This window comes from Pseudomyrmex gracilis, unplaced genomic scaffold, assembly GCF_002006095.1.
Source record: "Pseudomyrmex gracilis isolate BER0280 unplaced genomic scaffold, ASM200609v1 scaffold_256, whole genome shotgun sequence".
Classification (NCBI taxonomy): domain Eukaryota; kingdom Metazoa; phylum Arthropoda; class Insecta; order Hymenoptera; family Formicidae; genus Pseudomyrmex; species Pseudomyrmex gracilis.
The window spans coordinates 1-15699 of record NW_018020840.1 but is presented as its reverse complement, the minus strand read 5'-3'; the positions used below and the strand labels follow the sequence as shown (position 1 = coordinate 15699).

At 41.1% G+C, this 15699-nt stretch overlaps 1 protein-coding gene across 2 annotated transcripts; it reads left to right on the top strand.

Annotated features, from left to right (window-relative positions):
• The first annotated feature begins 8308 nt into the window (after positions 1–8308).
• LOC109859316 (probable G-protein coupled receptor Mth-like 10) lies at positions 8309–15044 on the top strand. Of its 2 annotated transcripts, XM_020437441.1 has the most exons (7): positions 8309–8548; positions 9141–9943; positions 10614–10852; positions 12290–12462; positions 12865–13098; positions 13490–13753; positions 14127–15044. In XM_020437441.1, the coding sequence occupies exons 2-7, from the start codon at positions 9854–9856 to the stop codon at positions 14612–14614; spliced, it is 1488 nt and encodes a 495-aa protein (XP_020293030.1). In that variant the 5' UTR covers positions 8309–8548; positions 9141–9853; the 3' UTR covers positions 14615–15044. The 2 variants fall into 2 exon arrangements, with proteins under 2 accessions (XP_020293030.1, XP_020293031.1); XM_020437442.1 differs by having other exon boundaries at positions 8309–9943.
• Positions 15045–15699: the final 655 nt, after the last annotated feature.

Genomic DNA, 15699 nt, shown 5'->3' with positions numbered 1-15699 from the left:
CGCCGCCGCCGCCGCCGCCGCCACCGCCGTCGTTGTCGTCCTCGCCGTCCCCGCTCCGCGGAATCGCGGCGCAGGTACGGATCAAGATGCCTTCGATGTAACAAATTTCAAGCGAACAGCGTAATAACTGCGTGCAGATCGTCAATCGAAACGAATATTTCAGTTTCAGATGTCACTCTTGCAGCACACAATATTCTCTGATGTTTTTAACAATGTGTAAAAGTAACAATTTGTGGATGTTCGGCAAAAAATAATATATTTAATATTTCTGTAAAATCCGTGTGTCATAAACGTTTCGTGAGATGAACAAGCGCGGCAAACAGTTGAAAATATTTGCGTCAGTGTCTTTAAAAAATAAATTGCGATCTGGTTTTCGCACGAGTTAAAAATATGTTCCATTTCATTATTTACTGTTCGATCTGAAATTGTGGTTGAAAAGTTTTTGAATTTTCCACACTAGGATTCTGGCATCGGGGAGATGGTGCAAATATGTACAGCACTGACGCACTCTTATCCCTCGCCCCGAGGCAGCAACTCGCGAGTACCGACCACGAAGAGAGGAAGAGAGACAAAGAGGTAGAGATAGATAAAGTATTCGAGAGAGGGAGAACCTGCACAGTGTATATGCACGTGTATATACAGAGTGTATCAAAGGTAACTTCATAACTACAATGTAGTCGATTGATTGCCGGAGACCGGATCGCGTTTGTTAAAACACACAGTTGTACGATTATTTTTACAATGGCATCTTGTTTCAACACGCTGTATTAGGTGATGCGCACACACACACACACACACACACATACACACACTGCAAAACAAAATCCACCCTTCCGTCCCTTGCCCTCGGCAATAATAATCGTGCGCGGGTGTATACATATACAGTGTGGATCGAAGATGCGTAGGATAGTTGTGGGTGAATGGAGGGAGGAGAAGGAGGGAGCATTTTGCATGACAGGAGCTCCGTTTTTCTGTGGATGATTTTGATGCATTTGAAATATCATCGAAACACACATCGAGCTGTTGAAATAACCGATGGCATTTAGTTCAAGGATGTTGCGTCAACGCGAACTTTATCGCGATGCAACGCCCAATCGCGCACATAGAGACGCACACATTTTTTTCCAAGAGAGTAATAAAATCACAATGTGTATTACACACCGTTTCGTTGAGACTTATTTATATTTCAATTACATCATTGATCAATGATTATCTGCGTATACTGTCAATTTGCATAATTTACAAGTATTTTGCAGATCATAAAATACGAATAATTATTAAATTACATTGTTTTTCTCCTGTGACTCGTCACAAAATTTTTTTCGCGCAAATGCACGCGCACGAACGCGTGCGAGTACATCGTGCAACATATATATATATATATATATATATATATATATATGATCGATCACGTTTGCGATTAGTTTCTACTTTTCCTTCGCGAGTCCACAAATCGTGTCGGGGGACGTGCTATTGCACGTTACAACGAAAAACCGGGTTTCTCGGTGTTGCGTAGATATGTCGCGCGTAGGGGACAGATTTTCTAGTGCACGGAGTAGTAACGAGGGTTTAGTTTTCGATAGACAAATACCTTCACACTAAGTGCCTCCATAAGGAAGGCTAGGGGGGACCCCGAATCGCGTTCACCCTAACAGCGTGGTGCGCGTCGATGAGAACGGTCGAAGGGAGAGAGAAAGAGAGAGAGAGAGAGAGAGAGAGAGACAAAGAGAAGAGGAGAGAGAAAGAGAGAAAGACGACAGTCAGGTTCTCTCGAAGTGGAGAAAGGGCCCGCGATCGAGAAGAGAAGGAGGAAAATATTTTTATTAAAAAGGGCGCGGATGAGAGGAAGGGGAGGGAGCGGAGGGGAAAAGAGGGAGAAATATCGTTTTCTCCCTCGGCGGTCCGAGAAGGAGCTGCACATTAAGCCATATTTCCGTTCGTGCCGTTTCTACGATCGATTCACGAGGTGAAAATTAAGTGCGTTATTTTGTACACGAAGACGACATGGAGAACGCAGTTCGAACAAACACGACAATCCCTCCGACGGAGTTGCAGGTTGCATCCCGCGAATGTTGTTTTTTCTTTTAAGCGCAAGTGAATATTGCGAGAAACTAAAAAAAAAAAAAAAATAGTACAGTAAGTGGAAAAGAGAGAAAAAAGACCGATCGATTGATTTGCATGTTGCACATTATGTAAATGTTGCTGTAACTTTAAACAAAATAACCTATATTTGAATTAGTTATTCCAATCACTTCCTTTTGCATATTATTTTCTATTACGTTCTAGAAACTTCCTTTAAAAAACTTACGTAATTGAAAAACTCGCTGTGAGAAAATCTCGAAACGATAGTGTATACGATAGTTTATATAAAATATGTACTCTATCTCTCCGAGAGAGAGTATCTTCGTATAAAATATTCTCAATGTTATAAAATATTCTCGATGACTCGCGCGAATCCCCGCTGGTTTTGTTTGTGCGCGTTCGCGAGACGATATGCGCGCGAAGTACGTTCACCAAGGTCGCGTTAAACCGCCACGAAGCATACGGTGGGACATGCACGCAGAAAACAGACGTCACTGACCGTCGCGCGTCGGAGATGCGCAAGAAACTCGCGACAATTTCGCGTGTGACGTTGCAGGGCCGCGCGCGCGCACGCGCGCGTTTCGGCCCTTAGCTCGGAAAAAAATCCTCGCAGCCTTGGATCCGGTTCTCTCGGAATCTCGCGATTGTTCACGATCGCCGAACGTTATTGTACGCGGCTGAATATTACGTGAAATTAAAATAGAAATCTTTCGCGCGCAATTAATGAGGTTTTTTTGCTAGAAAAAGATATAAATCCGAGAGTTACTTTTTGCGCGTATTCACACGCATTGGCACGAATGTTGCATTAGCGCTTGGTCATTCCGTGCGAGAGGGAAAAGTAGAATCGGCTTTGCGCAACAAATTCTTGCGTATCGTCAAAAATTAGGCTCGGAATCTGGATCATGACTGTATACGTAAGCAATCTAAGTTATGTCGCACTTAAACGGCGCCATCGTCTTCTCCTATCGTTTATCTCACTGGTTTATTATCTGGGTTTAGGTAGAGTCTTACCCACATAACAACAACGTGAGACAAGGCGACGTAGAATAAAGACATTGAAAAATCTTGCATATGCTCTCCTCGTCTGCGCTCGTTGCAATCTTAAATCGTCCGTAACTCTTGAAAACGCGTATTGACAGATATCCGATGATGTTCCTTTCTCTCTCAAGATCGGAGAGATGGATTGACTGCTCTTGTGTTCTCTCGATCAATTTCAATGTTGGCCGAGGATCACTGAAGCTTATTCCGCATCCAACGGAATTTAGAACTAATTTATTAAACATGAGGGATCCCGTCGTTACAAGGACGAGGTTTCATGTTTAATTGCACAACGTAATTTCACTCGCTTAATCTATGACGACATTGATTCATCATACTCTGTCTCGCGTTGTACAGAACTTGTGCATTCACTGATATCTGTTTTTAGTGCCAATATTACATCATAGTATCGGTATTATTTATTTTCTTTCATTTTTGTATAAATTTTAGTTTTGTTTTGTGCGAGAGTTAGTCATTATTTTTGTCTACTGAACTTTTCCGCGATTTTTTGATAAATAAATAAATTAATTAATTTAAAAAATATCGATTCTAACAAATATTTACAACAATTTGATTTGTAGCATTTTTAACATGCAAATCGAATGTAGAAAAAATGCGATATTAAAACAGTATAAAGCAACATAAAGTAGCAAAACGTAAATAACAGAAATGTGAACGGCGTGTAAGAAATTCTGTTGCACATACATATGCGCAATTAATCTTTTTGCTATAAAAAAGCATCTATTGCTGAACACGTTAGATTTTATACTTTTTATTTACTTGACGCTTTAATATTATGCGTACAGAAAATAAATGTTTTTCCAAGAAAGCAAGTTACTCGCGATCGCTGTGAGACTATATGCACGGCTGTCTCGCTTAAGTTTCTGTGACGGATTGATTTCTATAAACAAAAAATAATATACGGAAAACTTGTAAGAAACAAAGATGAGTTAAAAAAAAAAGTTAATAACAATATGGAAGCGAAAAGGTACAAAGTGCGAGAAATTCGTAATGCGCACACATACGCAAATGCGGAAACTTCGCCGCGGACTGACTGTTCGCTTTAATAATTCATGCGCGCCGTGCGGATATATATATGAAAAGAGGAACAGAGAAAAGTTTTACGTTCAAAGTTTCGCCGGAATTCAGTCACCGACAAGTAGCCCTCTCTCTCTCTCTTTTTTTTCTCCACGTGCCGCGGTGAAACTTTGTAATAAAAAACTTAGACGCGACACGTACGCGACGTGCTTTTACGCGTAATTTCTGCTTTATCCACTTCGGAACCGCTCGCGGAGTCTTTCATTAAAAGTTTAATATTCAACGAATGTGTTCGATGAGCGGTTGTAGAGAGAGAGAGAGAGAGAGAGAGAGAGAGAGAGAGAGAGAGAGAGAGAGAGAGAGAGAGAGAGACGCCGCGTAGATGAACATTCAGAATTTCGCATATCTCTCCGCGTAGCACCTCCGTTTTTTCGAACAGCGAAAAACTTCTCTCATTTGCTGTTGTTCGCGCTAAAAAATCTTATCAATAAAATTTTTAACGAAAAAAGAAGATTGTACGCCGCGTAAATGTATACGTTTGCAAATGCTGCGTTACCGACCGCTTGAGCTTCATACAGTCTGAAAGATATTTCAACAGAGAGCAGTATGATTCGTGATGCGGGTTTAAACGAACTGATAGCTCCTTACGCGCGCGCGCACGCGCACACACACGCGTACGATCGTCACGTCTTTTTATCTATAATCCTTATCATTTTTATAATGGTACATCTTATATAATTATTTCTCTTATTTCAACAATTTTATATTAAAAAAAATCAAATATTACAATGTAGAAATTGAAAAAAATAAAACATCAAATAAACTCAATTTATTTAAACGCAATTTAAAGTAAACTCAATTTATTTAAACGCAAAATTGATTTAATGTTTTATGAAATAATATTTGACAATGTCACAAGTGGTTTTTTAATGAGCGTGTACCGCGTGCTGTGTCTCTTTTACGATTCGTTCCCGGCGAGGTCGCGGACTCTGATCTCGATTTCTAAAGCGTTATTTGGAAAACTACTCGCGACCTTGAATAAAAAAATAGAAAATATTTGTGTCGAATGTGTCGCATAAACTAACACATTAATATATGTTACATTTTTCGAAAGACTATCGTTAAATTTTTTACACAAATAAGGCGAGATCTTTCCCTATAAATAAAAAATACACGCGATAAAATTTCCTTCCGTTTTGCGGACGATATAACCGCGTTAAGCTCTTTATTGCTAATTATAGCCTGAAGTCTAACTTTATTAATTTAATAATAGATTTACATTTTTTTTAAACAAAATGATAAAAAATTAACATAAAAAATTTAAGCATCTTATTCTCTGAGAAGAAAAATCTTTCTAAACTATTACCGTCACTGCTGCTCGCTTTAACGGGATAATTCGGGACCTCTCTCGAGGTTTTTATGGCGGTAATCCGTTTGCGCGAGAAATTACAGTGAGTGGTCGCAAAATCTTTACAAAGTCTGCGTTCGATAATACGGTACTTTTTTGTCGAGGTGAAAGTAATTTTACGCGAGCGGTCAAGGTCCTTCTAAGATTTGAAGTTTGCAAAAATCAATTTGCTTCAATGATGTTTGTCTGACTTCATTTTACGCACGGGGAGTTTCAAACCCCGAAGAGCAATTCTCATCTTATCAATCTTTCCACCTACGTGACAGAAACGCGAAACGTCCATCCCGCGTAGGAAGTTTTGTTCGTCACAACGCGGATTTTCTCTACTCCTACGTGCTCTCCCCATACGTCATCGGATTGCTTCGCGCGCGTTCTCTCTCTCTCTCTCTCTCTCTCGTCTGTCATTTCGCCAGACGTTCTTCAATTCTCGGTTTTACCGTACACTGTTTTCTATGTGTATTATATAGGAAGGTTTGCGGCCACATTACGTCAAGCGCTATATTTATATTCGCCGGGCCGTCTGGTTCCGCGACTTCGTTTGTTCACACATCTCAACGATGACATATTCGACGAGAGAGAGTTAGATGTATATATTATGTATACATGTACGCGCGCGTAAATCAACCTGTTCGAGAAATCGCGACCCCGAAACGAAAAGTTCGGAGTTGATAGAATTATTAACTCGAACGCAGACACAAACAGATCCGTTTTGCAACAACGCGATCCACACACACAATTGACCTTTGGAACTCGCTCGGCTAAAGTAAGCTTCGAAGTCTCACCCACGCGAAGATCGACTTCAGCTTTTGAACGATGATTCGGTCCGTTCGAATTTGGATCTCGTAAACAACAGGTCGGGTTTAAAAAAGAGTCGCTTGCAAGCGGAAGTTTTTTCAAGTTTGTTATAAACAACGTGTATCTGTGTCGCAGATTACCGAGACGGCGTCTCAAAAAGCGTCTCGACGCGGCAACGAGTCACGTTATCTTCCCACCTTGCGAAGGTTCTCGGGGGGATTTTTATTCATTTTTTCGTCACAGAGTTTTGAAGTCAAGTCGAACTCTGTATCTTTTTATTCGCATTTGCACGGTGTTTAATTATCGTTTGCGAATTTTTCGACGGGATGTTCGAACGGGATATTTTAAGTGCGAGGTGTAGCGCGCAGTAGCACCGACCGAAATAGTGTAACGTCTTGTTTTCAAACACATCTAGTGTGTGCGCGAGACCAGCCCCCGGGTTTGTATTCCGTTTGTTGCTGCACCTCCCGGGGTGCGTATGTGATGCACGCACGTAAAAAGCCGCGAACACCTCAGACGAAGATATATACCCAAGTTCCGCGAAAATATCGTGTCCGATTGATCGATCAGAGAGATTTCGGAGAAACGCGTCGATCGAGTTACTCAATCGTAGAAATCTACGAAATCGTCGGAGACTCTCGTGCACGCACGAATGACGTGGCACGGGGATATTATGCGCCAGATACATCGGTTTCGACGAATCTCGACGACGTCATTTCCCATTTGTGTGCGTGCGCGAGGAACGCGCTCAATTGAATTCGCGTTTCCTTTTATTATCGCAAACGGCGCGTTGCAAAAATAGCACACTTCAGAAGATTCGCTTCCGAAGAATTCCCCATATGCGAACGTAAAAAACCTTTTTAAATACCTCTTCTTCGCTTTTTTTATCTGCGTCTCGTTTCAAATCCCTCGCTCTCTCTTTCTCTCTCTCTCTCTATCGACAATGTGATGTAACGCAATAATGTGATTCTAACGTTCAAGTGGCCCGAGCCGTTATCACAAGGAACACCAAATGTTCCAATGATAAGCATAGATTTTCCGACAGAAGGTCGGTATTGATCCGCTTTCGTGTGTGTAGGAGTAGGGTTGAAATGAAGAGTACAATTAAAAGCCAAACAGTAGAATTCAGAATTATAAAAAAAAAAAAAAATAAAAAACAAGAGAACACATTCAAACGAGATGTGTGTCCGTACGAGTGTTCTTTGTCACTCATTCAACAAATTTTAATTGCACGCGCATAATGGATGACGCATTCGACTCACGCGTGACACTTTTTGCAAACATTGATATATTTACTTTTTTACGTGCAACGAACCTACGTAATTATATATTGTACGCTACGCAATTAATTTTGCAATCGTTTAGCGCGTGCTTGCGATTTATTTAATTAGCGATTATGTTTACCCGAACGCGTAATCGCGCAATTTTAGATCAAATTGACGAGAATCACACGCCCTAGAAGGGGAAGATCGTTTTTCCAGGGAAAACGGGATGGGTTACGCGAGTAACGCTCAATGAATCAATCGGAAAGATCGCGAGTAAATCCGCAAATATATCTCCGATCTGATAATTGATGCTTTCGCGGTGTGTGTGTGTGTGTGTTGTAAAAAATTCCCGAAGATATAGTTTTCGAATTTGTTATTTTTATCGGATATAAAATTGCGACGCTATAACGCTACTCAAATGCGAAAATCGCATCCTCAGAAATTCTTGTCTATCTCCGATAATATCGATAACATCCGCGAGTGTGAGAAGCACATACTTTTAGTACATGTCATATATAAGGTACTTGTGAGCTTCTTCATCGGCACGTTCGTCGGAAACGTGTGTGTGCATGTATCGTCACACGAGGCGCGAAAGAGATCGTGGCTCTTTTCTCTGTCTCTCCTTCTTGTTCGATAAAGGCGCGAGTAGATCGTGGTGTCCGGCCAGTTAGTTCTCGGACGTTCGATCGGTGAGCCGCGTGCCTCGCGCGGGATCTTATCGCTCGCCGCCGGTCACGCTGTTTCGGCTAATCGACTTTTCATTGTCGCGAGAAAAGAAAGAGAACGCGTTTTTCTTTTCCGAAGGAAAATTAATTTTCCTCAGGGGACAATTGCGATGGAAAATATCGATTCGTGAGAAAAAAATCTCGATGAAGTGTCTGGGGAAAAAAATTGGCACCGCTGGGCAACGTTAGCTGTATACGTGAGTGTGTTACACATACATAAAAGTCCGTCGCTCGTGCGCAACATCGACAAGCGGAATTTATCTATGAACTACGAAAGGTTACTTGTATATAAGTTCGCCCCTTCGCCTCTTATCGGAGTTCATCGAAGACATCACCTTCGAAAGCCGGAGACGAAGTAATGAGGATAAATTAAAACTCGAGAACCGCGCGCGCGGCACACAATGACAACGTTACCTGTCGCGCTTTACGATCCGCTTCGATCCGGTGATGAAGATGGAATTTTTACGGGTCAACGACCAAAATACACGACATCATCTCGGGCGATTTGATCTAATCGGGCGGCGATTTTTTTTTAAGTGATGTCTTCGCGTTGCCGAAACGAAATGTGATTTTTTTTTTTTTAGTAACAAATGCGACAACGTCTTCCGCGAGAGATGAGCGTGTTTTTTCTCCCTAAAAGATCAATCTCCCGTCGAAAATCGATCACATCTCGCGCCGAGCGAGAGTGAACGAACTCGACCAAGTCCCTCGCGAGCGATACTGTTTCACGTTGAAATCCGATCGACTTCCCTAACTATCTGATAACGTCTTCGTTTCTGACGCTCGTAGGTGTGTTTCGAGAGTTCCCAGGCAGGAATTTCCGGATGATTAAACCGACCGCCATCGAGCGCGTGCGTGATTGATGACACAGCGCGCATTCGGCGGCGGAGAGAAATCGTTGAAAAGTCTCGCGTCGCGCGCGAGAGCGTGTGATAAAAATAACGAACGACCAACGTCGGAGAATCCGATTGATCACTCGTCGTTAACTTCGATTCTGTTAATTCACGACGAACGAGCTCTTGTAATCCGATCTGACTAATTCTCACGAGCGGCCGATCGACGAGAAGCGGATTGGGATTCTTTTAACGAAGAATCAGTTAAACAAACAGCGGCCGCGCGTTACACGAAAGAGGAAGTTTATCGGCAAGAGACACTGTGCAAGCACACACTGAGGGTGTGACGTGATAAAATGTCCAGGATGCAATTACGATAACGAGACCGGCGGAAGACGACGAACGAAAAGTCTCGTCTGAATGTCATCATCGAGCGTCACTACGCGGATACCGATCGTATCCGGAAGAGCAAGATCGGAGGATTTGACTGTCAAGGCCAAAAGAATCGTACGGAATTCAGAAAGTTTGATCGTGTTTGCGGAGCGATCGATACGCGGAATTAATTGTTAGCTCGTGACGCGACATAAATCATAGTAGTGAGTTGTAGTCGATCGGTTACGTGTTTGATCGAGTTTATTTACTCTTCGATAAGACGCTCAACTATCCACGATGAGTTTTATTTGCATTCTTTTGATGTGTCTGACGGCGCCAATTGCGCGCGCGAGCGACGTGCCGCCCATCGTGCGCACTGTTCAACTGGTAAGCACACGTGAAATCTTTTCAGTTCATTCGTTAAATCATAAGCTTCACGTATATTTATTTTATTATGCCCGAAAGCAAATCTCACGGGCTGCTCGCGCTGTTCGCGCGTGGTTGTATTTTAAGCCGATTGAATAGCTTTCTTTGACACAGTCCAGATAATCCCGATTGAGAGCTGTCCGATATCACAGACGTCTGATTAGCGCGATCATTTGTAAAAAAAAAAAAATCCGTCCGCGAGAAAATAAAATTAATTCAACTCTGTTCGCGCAAATGCGTTTTTTGTGACCGAAGCACAATTTGCAGAACGAATTTGCACGAGCCAATTGTTGTTCTGTGCGTTATTTAAGAAAAAAAAAAAAATGAAAAAATCTTTGCTCGCGACACGAAGATCTCGAACATTCTCTTTGTCCGGTTTCTCGATCTCCGGAATCTCTCGGACAAGTTTTCACAAGTGACATGTTTTCGCGCTTCGTCAGCAGTTTATCGCCGTTTTTGCGTCACTTATCTATGCGCTCTTCATTCATATTCATGTTGTGTTGTGGTAGCTACGTTTTTTCGAATATTTCGGAATGTTTCGGTCTCCGATTATACCCCTCGAGTCATCGAGGAGAGATCGACGAGATTGCGGCAGTCGCTCGCAATAAATATTCTTTAATTCTGATTTCAGCAAAACTCAACCTTTCTCGTGCCGGAGGAATACAAACGACTGCCAGTAGTGGCGAAGTGTTGCTCCGTAAACGAGCAACTCGCGAAAGATAGCAACGGAAATACCGTGTGCGCTTCCTCGAACGATTCGACGGCGTATTTTTCGCCTTTCTTCAGCGATTTCAATCGCACCGGCATATTGTTGCCTGGTGACGAGTCGAAGGAATTTGTCGCCGTTGTGGGAAGTCCCTGCAATCGAAAGTACGTTTCATCGAAAGTACGATCGCGCGCGAAGATCGTTCGTGTTACAAGAATTTGAATCGTTGAATCTCTCTCGAACCGTGTCGGAGAAATTATCTTTTCGAAAATTGACACATTATATAATAAAAACTCTGACACAGACGCCTCGCGTATATATGTAGTATATATATATATATATATATATAACATACTGTCGGTGTCCTTATCGCGCCTCGATCGCGAAACGCCACTTCACGATAAGATTCCATTTTCATCGCGATGTAACAGAGCCATTAGCTTGTCGGTCCGAATTCCACAGTTCATTGATACAATCGCACGTTGTTATATATATACCTTTGGAAAATACAATAAAAATACAATAAAAATCAATTACACGGGATATCCATTTACGCGTTTCGCAAGAATCGCGAGAGTAACGGCGACATTTGTAAAAATCGCGAGAAAAAAATAATTTACACAATAGTTTTCCCTCGATCAAAGAAAGTTATTGTCAATGAATACTCAGTACCGATAACCGCACTCTCGATATAGCAATCCTGAGATATTTACGAGTTGTATTTGTATCGCGGAGCAAAGAGGCAGTCGTAATCATTGTATAAAGTAATTTACGTTATAAAAAGTCAATACGTGTGCACTCGTGATCCCATAGAACAGATAACGTATCGCCGCTAATTTATTGTTTTCTTAAGTAAAAAAAAAAAAAAAAAAGAATTGTATCGTGTCGCGATAATCGGCAGAAATGAAATCACAAAGTAATATAATAATTAATCCTGAACGGAACATTGCAGAAGACAAATGACATCGTCCCGTTATTGCTTGCGAACATCGATAAGGAACACACGGATGAAGATAATGTAATAATAATTTACGTGTGTGTATGTGCAATCGCGTAAGGAGTAAATTTAAGATCTGGAGAAGCAAAAGTAAACAAAAAGTTTTGCGAAACGATATTTTCGTCTTGCGCGATTGATAAATTGAATTCAAATCGACTCGAATGAGTAAGAGGAAATAAATAATAAGTTTGTTGTATTTATGACACGGTTCGACGGATATTCGATTCGATATTTCGGTAGATTTCTATCAAGTGTACAAAATGAATGCAATATTTCGAAAAACAACGTTCAATATATCTCGCATTGTGTGTTACGATAAATCTCTCTCTATATATACATAAAATGTTACTATCAATTTCCGCGATAATCGGACATCCTTGGACGGGAATTATTTCCTCGTGTGTAAACCCGCGTAACTCGTTTTTCCTTCAGACACTCGATTATCGAGAGAGAGAGAGAGAGAGACGTGTTTCTCGGAAAGATCGCATCACGATATTTAAACTTTATTTAAAATTGTAAATATTCACGATCTACGCACGTTTATTCTTAAGAGCTTTAAGTTTGCACATTTCTGTGTGCGCGTGTTTGACAAAAGAATTTTCAGGTACATGTTACACCCGGAGGAAAACAGCGAGGATGAATATTACTTGTTGCTGAACGGTTCGATCTTCGCGCCGCGACTCGATCACGTGCCGATTATGCTCACACCCGGTGAGGATTACTGCATGGAACTTGTGCCAGAACTGGGACTTCGGGTACTCGTTTGTTTTTCCGAAGGTGCGTACATTGTACGGCGAAGACTGAGATCTCTTTTCGCACTGTGTTAAAATATTTTTTATACAAAATATTTCATCTATATAAATTTAAAATATACTAATTTATAATACATAAAATGTATATTTTAAAATATTTTATATATAAATACATTCAATTACAATATTATTTATATATATACTTTTTTAAGATATTTAATATTCCAATTATTTGGGGATACTCTTTGTTCAGAAAAATCAGTTTTATATTATCAAATCGCTTATATATTTCACTAGCGCTTGGCTATTTTGACGTACTGAAGTGTGCGAGGCAATTCATACATAAAAAATCGATAAGCATCAGTAATATGTGTTTTTTTAAATTTAATAATCTTCCTTGATGCATTGTGGCAATTAACGATTACAGACACTGCCGTTACAATCGCGGATGCGCGGCTCATTATTTACGCATCCGGGCTCTTGATCTCGGTCCCATTTTTTATTCTAACAATTGTGGCGTACACGATAACGCCGCGATTGAGGGACGTTCTCGGAAGAGCCCTTTGCCATTACTGCGGCTGCCTGGCTGTTGCCTTTACCACTTTGGCCATTACGCAACTTGCGGGCGCGCAGTTGCCGTCTCAAGTCTGCGTTAGCATAGGTAAGATAATTAATTATTGACGATGGGGGCTTGTCGCGCGACATTGTCATGCAAAGAGATTTATTATAATTCTCTCTTCTATTACAAAGAGTTTTATAAAGTACATTAGTATACGATATTTGAATTATTTATTAGGAAAATGTTTTTTTCATTATAACTGTCATATCGATTCTTTCGAAAGACTTTGTTCAATTTTTAAAAATTAAATTATCTCTCCAAAAGAATTGCACAACTTTTTTTACGCATTCTTTGAGTTATTAGAGTCTTGTTAGACGTCGTAATTTCGACGACACATTTCACAGTGTTGTCGCAGTAAGTCATTTTTGGACGTATGACGACATACGAATGGAGAATAATGTGATTAAGAGACCGGCCGACGTGTCGTTTTCAGCATTCGTCATCCAGTTCTCGTTCGTGGCCTGTTTCTTTTGGCTGAACGTGATGTGTATCGAAACGTGGTCGTTAGTTTGTCACCATGTGAGCCATCGCTCGTACAGAAGAATCCAGTCCAAAACGTTGTTCTTCTATTACTCGATATGGGCCTGGGGCTCGTCGGCGATCCTTATTCTTGTCTCGATGGCGATGGATCTCAGTCCCACGATACCCATGACCTATGTCAAGCCCACTTTTGGTACCGAGAGCTGTTGGTTCAAGTGTGAGTCTCAATCTCCATTTAAAGGACTCTCATCTCATTATTATACAAACAGACTGTCATTTGCTTAAGCCTCATATAAGCTTTGTGTAAATTACTTTAAATGTATGTAACATGCATATAATATTATATAATATAAAATATTATATATAAAAAATATAAAAATATTATATAAAATATTATAATATTTACAATGTAATTACATACATATAATGCAATTCAATCACAGTCTTTGGTTATAGAATAACTCTGATCACTTCATGTTATGAAAAATCATTGTAACTAATCATGATAGCTAATATTTTCTATCAGTATCGAAATATCTGGAAATCTTTGATGAAGATACGTATATTCAATATAGCTCTTTCCTGTGTAGCCGACGCAGAAGCCATGCCGTATTTCTACGTGCCCGTCGGTCTTCTTCTGCTGATGAACACGATTCTCTTCATACTAACGGCCGTCAAGATCAGCCGTTATCAGCAGGAACAACTCGCGCTGAGACAGATGTCGAGGAATCAGCACTCCGACCGGGATCAGAGACTCTTCCGCAGGCTCACGCGAACTTTCATCGTCTGCCTCGTGCTCTTCTTCCTGATGGGTCTCAACTGGACGATGGAGCTGATCTCCTGGTTTGCCGGAGGCGATCCTCTGGACTGGTCGGCGTTCGATCTGATCAATGCCCTCCAAGGCGTCCTAATCTTCGGCCTGTTTGTTATCAGAAGGCCGCCCAGGGATTTTATCTGGCATCGGATACAAAAGCTACGTGGGATTCACACCACGGAACCGGACGTTGGTAGTATGGACTTGGCGCTATTGCCTGTGATAAACGCCGATTCCTTGCCCAGACAAACAGTCGTTCAGTGATAATTTTACGATGTAATCGGATTTTCTTTTTGGACTTTTGATATAAAACGCGACGCATTGATCGGGAATGCTATCGGTCGCGAACTTGAAACGATATACTGATAATGGCCCGGTGGAAGGAGAGGTACGGTCTCACGAGATGAGGTAGAAGTTATTTTAACTTTACTGTATATAGAGATTATATATACCTATATATGAATATGCGAAGTCGAAGTAGAACGACCTTGGCGATGAGTGACGTTCGAACTTCGAAGAGACGTGAAATATCACGATGTTATTTGCGACGTGATTTCTCTATCGCGAAAGCCACTCGAAACCCACCTAAACTAGTTCCGGCATTGATCCTGCGCGCGCAATCTTCTTTCTCGCTTTTGAAAGAGATTTTATTTCATTTCAATCGCGCGCGTTTGCTGATAATAACAGCTCTAGTCGTTTTTTTTTTTTTCAAAATAAATCTATAAATAGAAATAACAATTGTACAGTGCGCGCGCACATTGATAAGAGCAGCATGTTATCCAACGAAAGAATCTTACGTTGAAGTAAATATATGCAAAATCGCGCGTATCGCGACTTATCGCGCAATGTTGCATGTGAAAATGAAATTTTTCTTGCAGTGTAATACTTTACGTAATACGCAACTGGTCTTCTCCGGTAAACAATGCGCGCTAATGTCGCGATATTCGTGCGGTAATTGTACAATCGTGAGAAAATGAACAATGGACAACCTTACTCAAGGATCTCAAGTGTGATAAGTACGTACTTGACATAATTACATAACTCTACATGTAAGACTAGGCTACGCAAATTCACTTCAAGTCTGAGAGAAGGGAGAAAAATAACTATTATAATATACAATAACATAATTTGTGACACGTGGTGCGACAATAAGAGTTTTACCGTTTTTTGTTTTTTTCCAAGTCGATGTTCACGTCGATGAATATGATGTATGTACAGTGCGGAGCACCATATCGTGCGCCGTGAGGAGAAGTAGTTCTCCTCCGGCCGCCTCCTACTAGCACGCGCCAGCGGCCCGAGATTTAATCCCATATGTACCGGCACGGTTACCGATGATACATACCGACGCG

Excerpts from the sequence above, each read along its gene's own strand:
- LOC109859316 (XM_020437441.1), top strand. The coding sequence starts at position 9,854 with ATGAGTTTTATTTGCATTCTTTTGATGTGTCTGACGGCGCCAATTGCG. Across the intron at positions 12,463-12,864 it reads ACTCGTTTGTTTTTCCGAAG|ACACTGCCGTTACAATCGCG; the intron begins GTGCGTACATTG and ends TAACGATTACAG. Across the intron at positions 13,099-13,489 it reads TCAAGTCTGCGTTAGCATAG|CATTCGTCATCCAGTTCTCG; the intron begins GTAAGATAATTA and ends TGTCGTTTTCAG.